The 15,494-nt window shown below is 37.2% G+C and overlaps 1 protein-coding gene across 1 annotated transcript in view; it reads left to right on the top strand.

Annotated features, from left to right (window-relative positions):
* The window catches only part of LOC110461006, a 47,999-nt gene extending 32,819 nt beyond the window's left edge, over positions 1-15,180 (top strand). Inside the window, exons 2-7 of the mRNA XM_021514266.1 lie at positions 5,324-5,548; positions 6,873-7,238; positions 8,313-8,468; positions 9,756-9,830; positions 10,773-10,845; positions 12,108-15,180. Of these exons, the coding sequence (XP_021369941.1) occupies positions 5,324-5,548; positions 6,873-7,238; positions 8,313-8,468; positions 9,756-9,830; positions 10,773-10,845; positions 12,108-12,729 (1,517 nt within the window). The 3' untranslated portion in view covers positions 12,730-15,180. The remainder of the gene's footprint in view (positions 1-5,323; positions 5,549-6,872; positions 7,239-8,312; positions 8,469-9,755; positions 9,831-10,772; positions 10,846-12,107) is intronic.
* Positions 15,181-15,494: the final 314 nt, after the last annotated feature.

Here is a 15,494-nt window from a genome sequence, read left to right as displayed (position 1 = left end):
AGTCTTTCACCAATCTTGAATGATGAACTCGAACACTGCTGGACAACATACATATGGGTCCTCATACATGTGTTTGGCACCTCTAGCTAGACCGCTGAACTAGGGAAGCGCCACGGTGCCATGGTCAAGTTGTAAAACTTAAGTGATCCGTACATGACCTTGCCATCAATGGGCACAGTCGCTATATATACGTAAAGCTATCTAACATAAAAATCTTCTTTCGGGAAAGTGCAATGTTTAGTTTGTTGTTAGTTTGTACCTGTACATCAGCCCAACGAAGACGATGTCGCCACCGGCCATGCCCAGTGTAAGTGTATGAATATAACGTTTATTCCATTTTACTTCACTTACATGTATGTGAATCTATCTACGAGCACATACTGTGCTGGGTTCTTTCGGCATAGTATTTCAATGAGGTAGCACGCAAAAGTCGGCATCAGATTCGCGCTTACTCAATGAGGCATATACACCAACATACATGTACCCTGTCTCCGGCACACATACACACAGGCAAACATACATAACTTAAGACACATGGAGGCACGTCCTTAAATGACCGTAGCTGGTGACAGAACGCTAAACCCTGTACCACCAACTATTTACGAGCACCTATATACTATTTACATCAAGATTAAAGCTGGATTCGACACAACTACCTAATGTAAAGAGTTTCATTTGCGAATAAAAATGTATAAGGTTACTACTCACCGCAACGTGAGCATGCAAGCAATGAAAACGTATCATTCCATATTTGCGTATGATTTGCATATATTTTTGTCGTACCATTAATGCTGAAGGCCGATATCATCAAGTAAGCAGTTCTTCATGATTTGTCGCAGGTTGCACTCTATTCATCAGCCTATAACCTTCACTTTATACAGATTAAATTATGAATGAAGTACGCAATGGAGTTTCGCTGTCGGTAACTTTGACTCGTTGTGATGACATTGGTCGGAATCCGTAATAGACTATTATTTTTATTGACAAAATACATGGATATACGGCATTAAATGTTTTTCAAACATTGACGTGGAAACAGAAACATACCATCCATTCATTATAAGAACTGATAAGTGCTCTGGCTTTAGAACCCAAACTGGCTGTTTGTGGAATTAAAAACATTTGTACCGGTACATGTAATGAGGTTTCTAGGCTAATTCACCTGTTACCTGGAGAGATCCAGTAGTTCTGCCCCGCATTGCTCCCCCATAAACCCTAGACCACATGTTTGAAGGGCGGGGATCTCTACTATTATACACTTGGAACATCAATATTTTTTTTCTAAATTATCCTAGGTTTCCGACGGAATCTAAAACAGGTGTGTTTTGTTATTTGAATGATGTATCTTTTGAACTCGGAAATAAACTAAATGGAAAATTGATGTTTTGAGATTGGCTGCAATTCCTATAAACATACACGAAACTCTGGTGTTTTTTGTTATTTGAAAACTAGCAAAACTGGAAATATTTCTATCAGAAACGTTCCCGGAATTCACTTTGTATGTTCTGCCTTTAATTCAAATCCTGCCAATCGTTTGATGTACTTGACGAAGTACTTATCAGACAAGTGTTATCGCCTAATGGGGGTTACGTTAACGTCAGATAGCAAATTGCACGTTGTGATTATATAATATGGTATGCTGGTTGTTTTTAAGTTTGTTTTATACGCGAATATCAATTTGCATGGTGTTTGAATCAACCCTCATCGTTACATTGAGAAACGAACATATGTTAGATTTACACACCCCCGTTTTACGTCAAAAATGCAATCAGACTTGGTCGAAAAAGAGGACAAGCATTTATCACATTAGTAATGATGCCATACGTGTGATACATTTGTATATCTTATATTAAGGCATTAACACTGAAGAAACAAAATTAATCTCCTGCCCCCTTCGTAACACTTGGGATTTCGTTTACTTTTCCTGGTTCCCTTCTCTTCATATTGCAAGGACGTTAAACCACAAACAAACAATTTGTTAACATGATTGGCCAAGATGAATTCCACTTATATTTCGTAGGGTTATATAATAACATTACCGTGTCATGTGAAGTATTTCAGATAGTTTTGCATATATACATGTATAATAAGCACTTAAGAAAATATGCAGCACTGTTGCGTTCAAACACATTCCACGATAGGCAGAATCATATTTTGCAGTCCACTATAGTTTCTGATGAACCAACTCCCTACTTTATGGGCGGATTGGTCGAGTGGTTAATACTCCGGCCTTCCACGCAGGCGGCCGGGGTTCGATCCCCGAAGTCATCGAAGGCATGGAATATTCAACAAAAGGTGATTTTCTCTTGCCAACACAACTCCAACAACGCAGGCGGAGTATAAAATGGTCTGCGGTGTCTGTGCTGTAGTATTCAAGTGAGGTGGCACTAAATGATACTGTTGGAAGTACGGTCCCACTACAAACAGAAAACGTTATATCTCCAACACACACGCAGGCATACACACATAGGGAGATATTAGTCAGGTGGCATAGGACTAGTAATAAGCGCCTGATAAGACAGCTGATTAATGTATATGCTAGTTGTATCATTTGTATAAATTGTATATATATGTACTGTAAAGCGCTTAAGCGTGGCTTATTTAAGCCAGACAGGGCGCTATATCAAATGTTGTAAATTATGTATATTATTTATTCTATTTCTTCGGGATGATGAAATATGTCATTCTTTGTATGCAAATGAGTTGTATGTTTCTTTAGATTCGTGAAACATCTTATAACAAACTAACTAGAGTGACAACTGTTGTTCAGGGTCAGGGTCATGTTTTCAATGGCTACCTTTAAGCTTGCCAGTTAGACGACAAACGTCAACCGCAAACCGCTCTGGTAATTCCGTCAAAATTTTGAATTTCACGCCACAACAAAACTGGTCTCCGATCACTCTTTCGGTATGACGTCAAAACCCAAACGTTTTCCGTATCAATCAAATTACACGTGTAACAGTCCTTCATTCACGTTTTAAATAGTACCAATTGGAGTCGGTAAGCCTATATAGAGATTGTATACAATTAATACAAATATGCGTATTAAGCTCAATGGGTATCTAATACAAATATTCATAGAATCATTTAATACAAAAGGTTTCGTATGCTTAATACATACATTTACCTATTATTTGTGATACTTGAGGAACAAATGAACTTTTTAAAAATGGTGAGGAAATTGTGTTAATATAAACCAGTCCTAGCCCTGTTATCTTTTGCTTATCACATCATGTTGATATTGGCCGCCATTATTCACAAATGACGCGTGCACAAATGTTAGTTCACCTGCTGGGCAGTGTAATATTGTGCACGTGTATTACCCGATGAGAAATACAGTTCAGGTAATTATGTACACCTGTGACGTGAGTGTTATTTGGCAAGCCGATTTTCGAGTTCGCATGCCTTAATCCTAAACGAATTCACTTCAGGAGAACCATATAACTTAACTCATCAACCACTTTGTTCAATGATATCAATGTCTTGTAAAATACCTGTTTTATTTTTTACACACCCAGGATGTTTTGCCGGGTTGTTTGGTCCGAAATGATTTAATTGCCAGTGGGCCGTGAAATGTTACTAAAACAAATCAAACACCCTGGACACATGTGTTTGTTTATCATCATAGCATGTACCGGGACGACAATACATTAAGCTGTGTATATGTATGCATGTGCATTGTAATTTAGTCAGTCCTAGACACAATGATATCCCAGATGGTTCCGGGAACGGATAGGCCTGCTGTATCCCACTGCATATTTAACTGTTGCGTTGATGTTCACCGACAAAACACACCAACAAAAAATATCTTCTAACAAATAAAAACTATAAAGAGTTAGAATATCTAATTCGGTTTTTGATATGTAACAATAACTTTTGTCTTGTTTTACGTTAAAGAAAGGTCTTTTAAAGTTGAAGTTAGTTTCCTTTTTTTTTTTTTTTTTTTTTTTTTTTTTTTTTTTTTTGTTAGTTTCCAGTTAAGGAGCCGCTAAAGCTCCTCTTTTGAAACATGATAAATCGAGGGGAAACAACAAATCATGTTTCCTTACAACAAGAGCAATGCATACTTTATTATACCGAAATAAAACCACGAGACAACCGTAGAGATAGTCAGGATGACGCGCCATTGTTTTCGTCTCTTGCCGTCACTCGGAACGCAGGTCTGGGGGTTCTTTTGGATTTTTTCTTAAGCTTTTCCGAGTGAGAGACATCTGACAGTCGCATCTAGAACGTGTGAGGACAAAACGATGTTTTATTTCCCTGCAATGTGATCAATATAATCCAATTACACATGCTGTTGTATAGATGAAGTATAATAATAAGTATGATAATTCACTCGAGATTAAACATGGCATTCAATTGGTGAATCGAAATAAATAGCGACCGTTCAACCTGGATATACCGTCTACAAATTTCTTATTGACAGATGAAGCCCGAATGGCGATTGCTGATGACGTCAGTGGCATCGATACGTTATGAAAGTAATCATTAATGACATCACGAACAATAGCGTGACCCCAAAGTGTGACGTCACTAATCCATATCAGAGTGGCCCAGATTTCCAACAAAGGCACAACAAGGTCGATTTCACGGGATGATGAATTGAGTTGGTATTGAAACAAATTTAATGAACTGTTGAATTTGTTTTAAGACCAACTCAATATCAATATATCATGATATGTTGTATTTCAGATATTTGTAACGAACCCCTGTGGATCTACGTTGTTTTCATTTTGTACCGGGGGTTGATAGTACTTGCACAAAGCAGAATGGGTAGCTGGAGGGAGAGAGTTTAGGGCAGTTCATGACTTGTCACTACCGCTAGCAACCGTGAGCTGATAATATTTTGCTGATTGATCGTTTATGGTTGTTTGAAAAATTTCTGTCTTTCTTCAATAAAAATGTGAAATCTCAGCAAGTGGTATCTTTGTTAAAACATTTCAAAAGCTATCTCCCTTCGCAAAATCATACGCACAGGCAATATTCATCGGAAAATAAAACAGGTTACATTTGGTAGTTGCATTAAGTCCAACTTGAGTAGGAATTGAAATATAAAGTCATGAAGCTTTCCGTCTGTCGGTGATTGTAGCTTATATGCATTAGAATACGAATACCCCTACTGTGTTACTAGCTCCTTCCCGCAAATACCAACTCAAAGTATATTTTTTCTTGTTTATTTCATTAAGTGTTCTTTCTTTGGATTTAAAGTAAACATTAGAGCTCCCGGAACGATTCGTATTGAAGTCCTGAGCTACATTTTTATATGTTTTATAGATATTACTCTGGATTATTCTTTCCTAACTATCTTCTTGTTATGTTTCAGACCAAGGCTCGGGTTGCGGGGTAACCGTGTGTTATGGTGGAAGCAAAATGTTGCTATGCGACAGGTCTCAGATTCTCATAACAAACGTCACAGAGTCGAGCACAGGAACTGATGACGTCAGAGCTTTCCAGAACTTGCGGCGCATGTGCATGGGGAAGTCATCATGTGACACGTCAGTGATCTGTAAAAAAAAGAGCCTCAAGGTTTCTTATCTTTGTATCAGTGGTAAGTCAAAAGGAAATGTTGTTTTTATTCAGTAGAATTATGGTTTAATTGGTGAAAATCACAGATTCAAGTATTAATAGCATTATGTAACTATATTTGTTAATTCAAGCGATAAAGTTGAAAAGATAGAATTGTATTTGACGATTGCTGTTTTTAGTATTAAAGATAGCCGATACTTCTTTGGATTTATGCACAAAATGCACAGGTTTTTTCATAAACCGTATGCAAAATTTTGGCTAGTCTTTATAGTTCAATTCAAACAGAGAGACAGGCAACAAACTCTAATTACATATTTTATGAATATTTATGTTTATATTTACCAAACATTGTGACGAGATGTGCAAAAAGTAGTTTCGGTTCCCTTTTGACGTTGTTGTAAAACTTGAAAAAAAAAAATCATTAGTGGAATAACTCTTTAGAGGTGTATTTTTATTTTCTTTATCAGGAAGACCGACGACATTTCAAACATAACCGAAACAACTAATCGGTACAGTAGCGTGAAAACGTTTTACTTTTATGTGTATATTAACCAGAAAATACAAAGGCGCGGGCAGTATAGGTAGCCGAAGCTCTTTCTATATCTATCTTCAATGGCGTTCTGTTCGTTGAACTCGCCTGAACTCATTATTCTAGCCTGAATCACTTAACGCGCTAATCAGTATCGAAAGCGTTATGATTGGAACAAGGGAAGAGTTCAAAGAATAACCCCACCGTATCTGGGTTACAGTTACAGTACAAAGTTGTTACGTTAATGACCATAAATTAGAATGATCTGTGAACTGTGCTTGTAACACAGATATCACAGAAATGAACCCCATTACTATCGTAATACACATTGTTTGACCGATTAACTATGTAAACCGTCTCATTTGTACAGTGTACAGTACATATATTTATTACATTATTGATCAATCATATAACAATGATACTGTCTGTTGACCCTTGAAAAGTCAGTTTTCCGGCAAATGTGCACGTACGCTACGCACAATCATCCGCTAAAACAACTCGTGCTTTCCGCAATGTGAAATCAACACATACATGTACAAAATACATATATATGTGTACTTGTGTGCTTTTGCCAACATATGTCCCTGTTCATTCCGGGTAAAATTGTTGTGACGTCACGATACACAGGACGAAATGTTACGGTGACGTCAAATAAACGTACTGACACAGTGTAATTATTGACGGGTTATCGGTGGTTTCCATCCCGTTAGAAACATGTTTTAAACTGTTTCCACCTTGTGGAAGTAGATAAAGATTGAAATGGAAAGAAAAACTGTGGAACAAATACGATCACGTGATAACAATTTTATCATTGCAGAGTTTTCCATGGAGCGTAGTTGTCCGGGCACATTACAGAGTCTTGCGTCAGCCGACGGTTTCATTCAGAGTCCTTCTTACCCTTCAACTTCTATTGAACGCTGTCAATGGCAAATCAGCGTCCCTAAAGACTCTTACGTCACAATTACTGTCCATGACCTTGAGAAAACAGGTCAGACTCAATCTCACTGCGAGGCTGGTATCCAACTCTCGACCACGCGAGATTGTGTAAACCATACACTACCGTCCAAGACCATATGTCACGCCGACAACCTCGACCCCATGATCGCGTGTGGCGTTGTCACAGTCAACCTCGTTCCCAGCGACAGACAACATTCCAAAGTGAGGTTCTGGTTATCCTACAAAGGTAAATAATACATACTCAACTCATTCACTTTAATAACAAATAATCCTCCTAAATTGTAGGTAGGGGTCAATTTTATAGTTGAAACTTTTATCTAAACATTGATGACTGAAATAATTTGTTCAAATGACCCTGTCAACATTTCTCTTCAGTCTTATCCATGCTGAAGATATCGAATGAAACGCTTCTCTCAAAGCAGGTGCATGTAAACTGGAAAACTTAGGAAAAAAATGGGGAAAAGCACGTACTAAGTCAAGAAGGGCTTGTGTTAATTCATGCAATTAACTTTTCCTTGAGTTAAGTACCTCAACACGGTGAGGTATTTCGGCTAATCTTTTGTAATCACATCAGAGAGGAAGTGACACTTTTGATAAATATAAGTGAAAAATAATCACACTTGCAATGTAACACAAACATGTACAGACAATACAAAGATCCCATGGACACGTTGGCATACATATCGGATCTCCTGGAGACCAATCTGTGACTTTTACCATCTTTTTTCGTAATACTTCGAGTAAACAACTACAGTTCACCGATCAATCATTAAAAACGTGCGGGTCTCACACCGTGCGATCTGGCATACATGCATTGCACATCTATGCCTAACTGTTTCAACATTCACTGACTTTTTGTCAAATCTCACCTCTCCTATGCTTTAATTATAGTCATAGAGATTTGAAAAAAGGCGATTTTAAATGATTTGCCATGTGTTACATGTATCACCGATATGTACATATAAAAAGACATAAAGGTACATATGAACATGGATTTCGGTACTGGACTTATTAAATCACATGAATAGTGATTTTGGTTTTTTGCATCTGAAACGACACGAATAACGGTATGGGTACTGAACATTACAAACGATGTCGATAACTATGTTAAATGTGAAATAATTTCAGTGCGGTTTTTACAAGAGTTATGATGTGTGCTGCATTTATTTTGATGTGTTTATAGTACCTGTTGTTCTGTTCTAGCACTGAGGTGAACCTCACGGGGTAATTGTCATTTTTAACTACGGAAATCTTACAACACATATATACTTTCTTATGTTTATTTTGTATTTACTTTCAGTTATTCAATTTGGAGATGACTTTGACCTTGACCTTCGGCAGCTGTCCACTACCTGTCCGGAGGGTACCTATGACAAACACATGTCGGTGGTCAGTAGTCTTCAGGGATTACCGGACGACAGTTTTATACAACCAGATCCGTTCGATATTACAAGTAGTAAGTTTTGATTCGTTTCCTTATCACGTTCAGTTTTTCATTATTTGGCAAGTACACATATATATACGTACTCAAATGTAAAGTTAGGTTTGAGAAAAGGACAAAGACACTTAAATTTACCCCCATATGCCTTCATTATTATTCATCATCGTAAATAAGTAGCATCGTACAATTTAACACCCAATGCCATTATGATATTCTTTCCCACCGACAGTTTATTCTCATCCAGCCACGCGTAGCAGAACATGGTCGATCGTCGGCGACCAGGTTGCCAAATTGGCAGCGCGTTAGTCTAGAGTTCGGAGAGTCCCGGGTTCGAATCCTGTTACAAATGTATACGTCAAATACAATACACTTACATTGTACTGTACATGCTGTTCATATGACCTGCTCTATTAGTGACTTGCTCACATAAATCCTGTCCGTGTTTGCTTTTTAATCTTTAAAAACCAAAAATTAGTGCCATTCTATTTTCCACTTTGAGTAATTGAATGAATCTAATTAGCATAAAATATCTTTTTTACATAATATTGCTTAATAAAATTAAGTTAAGCTCTCCGATCGTCTGTTTTAATGATAAACACTTAAAGTAATCCTGGTCCTGGCGACGAGTGCCACGAAGGACACAAAGGAGGGGACGTAGATAAAGAGATATATCCGGTTTATGTGAACGGACAAAGCAGATTAGATAATGTGTTATCGTATCGTGACAACATAAAAAACACCGGTCTCCGCAGAACACAACACAAATCGAACTGAAAAACGGATGTACACGTTTTTTTTAGAGTTTATACACAAAACACCTGTTCTTGACCGCTAAGGTGGTTTCATTGAAATAGAAATATACAATTGTACATGCTGTTGCCCTAAAATTCTTTAATTGAACAAAGAAATCCCGCGACAAGTGTAAGTTAGTTCTCATTTTGAATTATCGTTATTTTGGTTAGTAATGATATTTTCAATCCATTTAATGTATCTTTTATTGTGACTATTTTTAATTACAATCCGCTGTACAAAAATGCTTTCTATTCTATTGTTTGCTTTTGTTTTTTATCCAATTGTGATTATTTTGAATCCATGCAATTACACTATAAGTTCATGATAACGATAAATATTAAAAAATGAAATTTATTACTTATGAGAGTGAATGCAGCCAGGCTCCAAAACTTGTTTTACAGCCTCGTATCTTCAAAAACTTAAAAAGGAGTCAGCAAATAAATGAGCCTATAGAGGTCACCGCATTTATGAAATTCAGTTTTTTTATTTATTTGTTTGTTTATATTACAGAAGAAGTAGTAACGTCCAACATTACAATTCTGGAGAGAAGGGAGATAATTCAAGCAGATATGACGGAACGAACAGGTACATTGTTTGACTATGTAACAAAGCTACGATTATTGGACTTTATTACAACTATATATAGCATGTATACGGGGGAGAGTTATTTTACATTGATATGTATTTAAGTCGTCATAATAGTATCAGCAAATTAAAACAAAAATGGTACAACATGAAAGTGAAACTGCCAGCGTGTTGTGATAGTCAAATGAATGAAAGAAAAAATATTATTTTGGCCGGGTGTTTCCATTGTGACGACACACTCATGAGTATAACATTTTGACGACACTGTTGACTATGGATGTTTTAGACATGGTGAAACTGATTTTGTCAGCACAAATTGAGAAATTGAAGTTGTCAACAAATTTTGACGACACAATCAAACTGATAACAGTTATGATGACAGGGTATTCTGTCGACACAGTGACATGGATAAAGTTAAGCTGACTTTGTATTTTTACGACACAATCAAACTGATAACAGTTATGATGACAGGGTATTCTGTCGACACAGCGACATGGATAAAGTAAAGCTGACTTTGTATTTTGACGACATAATCAAACTGATAAAGTTATGATGACATGGTATTTTGTCGACACAGCGACATGGATAAAGTAAAGCTGACTTTGTATTTTGACGACATAATCAAGGTGAGAAAGTGATGACGACTGCGCGGGAATTTTAAACGACAAACCAATTTGACACTGAGAGTGAATTTGATAGGACACACACCATGGCGGCACACCGGAATTGTGAAAGTGATGCTGCCAGGATATTTTGATACATGTAGCCATTCAAAATGAGAAAGTAATATTGAGTGATGGCGTTTAATGTTACGTCATCAAAATTGTACGTGCTCTTAACAGGTCATATAGATGATTCCGATATGATTTTTAATAAAACGACACTTTAACCTCAAAAAGATCATCACTGTTTATTCATACACGTAATGTTTATGTGTTGTAGTATTCTACATAGCCGTAGCTGTAGCCGCCATAAGTCTAACGGGACTGGTCATCGTCACAGTTGTTTGTATCAGGTAGGTAAACACAAGGGTACCCACAACACCTACAAATGCAGTGTCAGTCGGAATATTCGGTAGAAACGTTTATAGATTTTAGGGTTCCTTTAGTGTAGTTGGTTATCTGTCGCGTCATTTGGCTCTTACTGATATCTCGATTGCCCAACAATACAGTTTCTACTACGAAACTAGGGTGTTTCCTTAATCCGTGGTTTCTTCCAAATTCTAACCAGTTAAGCCTAGATACGAACGAGATTTCTTCTGTCCAGAAAGAATCACGTGATCTGAAGAAAAAAAAATCTGGACTAACGAGTTATCCCCCTTCAAACAATAAGCACAGTCGATGTACTTGCATAACATTATTGATTATAGATATATATAGATATATATATATTCAGTTATGTAGTATTGATATTTGAGAAAGGATTTTATTAACCGGGCAAAATAAAAAAAATATCACCGCAATAAATACCACCTTTAATACAACGTTGAAACAGGTTCTAAGTAAAATCGTGACTATACGACATTTAAGGTAATAGGATTGTGTCACCATTTCTCAGCAGATTTTAAAAAAAATGTAATTATATTGCTTTGAAGTAAACAAAATGTTCTGCCTCATAAAAAGATAGGTTGTCAGAATTTTAACGATTTTAAATGGAAATGTATGTAAAAAGGATTGAATTTTGAAGAAGAAAAATAAAAGACAAATTTTTTGGCAAAATAATGTCAATAACAATGATACTGACATAGATTTGTATTGAATTAATGTATATCAATTTAATAAATGCTAAAATTGTGTAAAATTAATTATCTATAGACGATTAAAAATTGACATTTTATAATAAAAAGTAATTGGATGTAAGAGTTATCGTTCTTGAAAAACTTCACAGTAGTGAAATAGGTAGCCGGTTTCCTGAAGTACAGAAAAATGGACACATGTGACTCATTGATACAAAACAACTGAATTAATGCCTGGATTGCTTTGAAATACTTTAACGTTGAGAGAACACACAGTTCTGTCAATAATAAACACACAATATTCATCAGTTTAATATTAAACATTAGAATTTGCGGAAATTGTGATACTGTCTTCCTACATTGGATTTTCAACTAGGGATGTACTTCCTGTTTCCGTTTATAAATACACTCTTATGACCTTAATAACTCATCAGCGGTTTCAAACTTGTCAAATAATTTATTGTTCAAAATGCTTCGCTTTGAACTGTGAGTGTGTATCATAATTTACTATAATTAAATGAGTTTATTTTTTATTTTTACAGACGACAGCGCACTCTTAAAGCTGCTGGGTCTATTCAGGTTAATCGACTTCCGGCACATCCAACGGTCAGCAACGCATCAGCAAATAGACCACTTCCGCCGATCGACAAGGAAACTAAACCCGTTAAACAGAACGGACAGCCGGCGGCACGTGCTAGCCTCCAGGACGGATACAGTAGGGTAGCGGACGAGATCCCATACAATTCGAGCCAAGACTCCACGCGCTCCCCCGCGTACGCCGAGGTGGACGACAATATTAGCCCCGCCCCCGGGCACCATGTTTTTAGGTTCGGTCTTAATGGAGAAAGGAAGTCTTCCGTGGAAAACGTCTATTCTGAACTCAATGAAGAGGGCGATGTTTATTACGAAATTTATGATAAGTATGCTGCATCCCCAGGACCTCTGTCTAACGACCATGCCCAATTACTTAAGAACAAAAAATCGGACAAAACACATTCCATATCTCCAAAACCTGGACGGTCGTCCATCCGTCCGATATCATTCGAGGGTCCATATGCCCATATGGATGGGCGGACAGTATCCAAAGATCTCTCCGATTCAGATTGCAGTCTCGTTTTGATGGACAATGAAGTATACGACCATTATGAATCTGCCCATGTTTGATGAACGCTTGTAGATATAATTGTGAATTTAAAATCGGTAAAAAGAGACGCAAGTTGTGCCTTAATCCTTAAGGTGTAAATCCGGAAATTTCGTCACAGCGCAGTATTCGCCCTAAATCATGTGTTTGCAGGGCCGGGGAATGCGCTTATTCTGAATATTGCGCTTAAAGAGTTGAGGGATCTGCAAGGCCGGAGATACACTATGACGTAGACCAATGATTTCTGATATACTTTCAGATCTAAATAATCTGAGATAAGTTTGGTTGGATCGCAATGGGCGGTCTTCCATGTTGTGCCTTGGAAGGATAGTTGAATGTTGATATGTTGAAACGTAAGCAATTGTGTGATGACGTAACAGTGTCGTCACTGTTGATTGGATGACTCGTGTGACGGACAGCGTGAAAAACGCGTACTCCTTTGTTGATCGTTCTGAGTATCGTTATACGACAGCCTTATGCAAAATTATAACGTGTTTCTGTACAGTGGTAACTGGTGTGCTCTTGGATATTGGTGCTAGTCTCCAGTTATCGCTGTACTGAAGAAATACTGGTAAGGGGAGGTAGCCCCTGGGTGATTAAAATGCCCGTAGGTGAAATGAACAAAGTCCGGAATGAGATTAGTGCCTTATAAACGTCTATGGAAGGTTTTTATATGAGCAAGTGCGTGCACAATGTCTCGTATAATATATTGAATCAGACGTCAACACTCCATGACGTCAAATGGATGTTTCAGTACAGGTGAGCTTAAGTTGTAATGGTCTTCCAAACAACTGACTGACAAGTTACCTCGATTGGAATAAAACTATCGATACGTTTGTTGACTGTGGTCCCAGATAATTAAAGTAAAATTTGTATCTGACGTCATCGTGATGACGTCACAGGGATCCAATTCGCTAAGAGGGACACGATGGTGACTTAAAGAGTGATCCACTGTAATAGATGTGCAAAAGAGGATGTTTTTAATTTTAATTTTTAAAAGACCTCATTTCATAAATCGTGATGGATGACATAACCGACCTCAGAATATACATCAATGCCTTCATGAGGATTTGATGCAACTTATTATGTGGTTCGCCTTAATTACGTCACAGAGGATCCAGAAAACATACCATGCATGTTCGTTTTTCATGCGTACTCCGGAAGGTTGTGTCGGGATTTGGTGCGGGTAGGATATGTGTAGTTTTGCCATTGCATTTCAAATATTTCATTTATCTAACATGTGTTAACGTCTGGATCTCGGTGAGGTGGAGTAGATTTTATGGGTTTGAGTGTGTATGTTTTCCCCATATTTGTTTTTTTAAAGTTATTACATATACATGACACCGGTGTCAAATCAAGTCATTGTTTGCCTATTGTTGCAAATTGGCGATATATTTTGATTCAGAATCGAATCTCTATGCCATGTGGTGCTAAAAAAACCGGCGAATATTAAGAAATTGGCAACATATTCATGTTCCATATATATATGTTTTCTTATAATGAAAATAAAATAATAGACATAGATTCATCATCGTTTAGACATGAATTAGCGATTAGAAATAGATTTACATATAAGTAACATTGTAGTTTATACACCGAATAGTTGTCTTTTATTCAAGCACCCCTGCCCCATTGCAGAGAAAACATTTCATAATCCCTCTGTTCCCTTCGTCATACACAGAGTAACCTCCCCTGATCTTGAATTCAGTATTCACGAAACCGTCTGCATGTTTAAACTCACATTTTGTGTCGAAGCCCAACCTCTTGTTCCAGTGATAGATTGAAAATAAAGTCTTTTTTTTTACAATGACATGGAAGGGTTTTGGAAGGCCAATACCGTTTTGAATGGTTACATGATCTAAGCAAGTTACAATGAAGTTTGCTTGAGCACAGTATTCATTCTCGAGCATAAGACTGGTTCTACCATATGGGCTTAGATAGCTCAGTGGGTTAGAGCGATTGAATGTGATTGGATGTTATGGATTGAAACACCAGTCTTGTCTCCTTTAATTTTTACTCTCAGAAAACTGTTGATTGTTTGAATTTCATCTTGATTATTGTTTCATACGAGTGTCGCAAGGTTGTTTTTCAGCAATAAGATATTAAATCCATTGACGTGCCGGTTGAGAGTTTTCAATTTATTATTACAGTTATCGACAGTGTTACGGGGTTCTTTAAATGTCTTATGTCTTATTTGTTTATTTTGTATGATGACTTGTATTGATAACACTGTATTGGTTACATTGTATTGATCACACTGTATTGATTACATTGTATTGATCACACTGTATTGGTTATTGATTTCACATGCATGATTCACGTCGTCATTGATCTGTGTCACAAAACTGTCATGATATGTATATAGTCGTTAACAAATATTAGTATCTAGGAGATCAACTTTTCCTTAGAATGTTTAAGTTCACGTTGCTGTTTTCTTTTTAAGATATGTTGAATCGATTAATAAAGAAAGACCATTGAAGTATAACGTCAATTTGTTCTGATTTCACACATGTCTAAGAAAAGAGAATATATTTAAAGTGGATAGAGGGTGTTTGTGAATAGAATATTGTGTAAAAGATGTGGATTAATCAGGTTGCCTTACAAGCGTCAGCTGTAGGGAATTTCCCTTTAGCTGAGCGGTAGAGCATCGGGCTGGAGAGCCAAGGGTCGCAGGATCGAGCCCCAGCGACGGCACTATCTTTATCACTATTCCTCGTCCTACTACAAACTGGTGCCGTTGGCCCTCCCTGTTCAGTGTAGGAGAACCCTTGGCGGGGAGTCAAAGAAC

Source organism: Mizuhopecten yessoensis, unplaced genomic scaffold (assembly GCF_002113885.1).
Source record: "Mizuhopecten yessoensis strain PY_sf001 unplaced genomic scaffold, ASM211388v2 scaffold10531, whole genome shotgun sequence".
Taxonomy (NCBI): Eukaryota; Metazoa; Mollusca; class Bivalvia; order Pectinida; family Pectinidae; genus Mizuhopecten; species Mizuhopecten yessoensis.
This window is presented reverse-complemented; position numbering and strand designations above follow the sequence as displayed.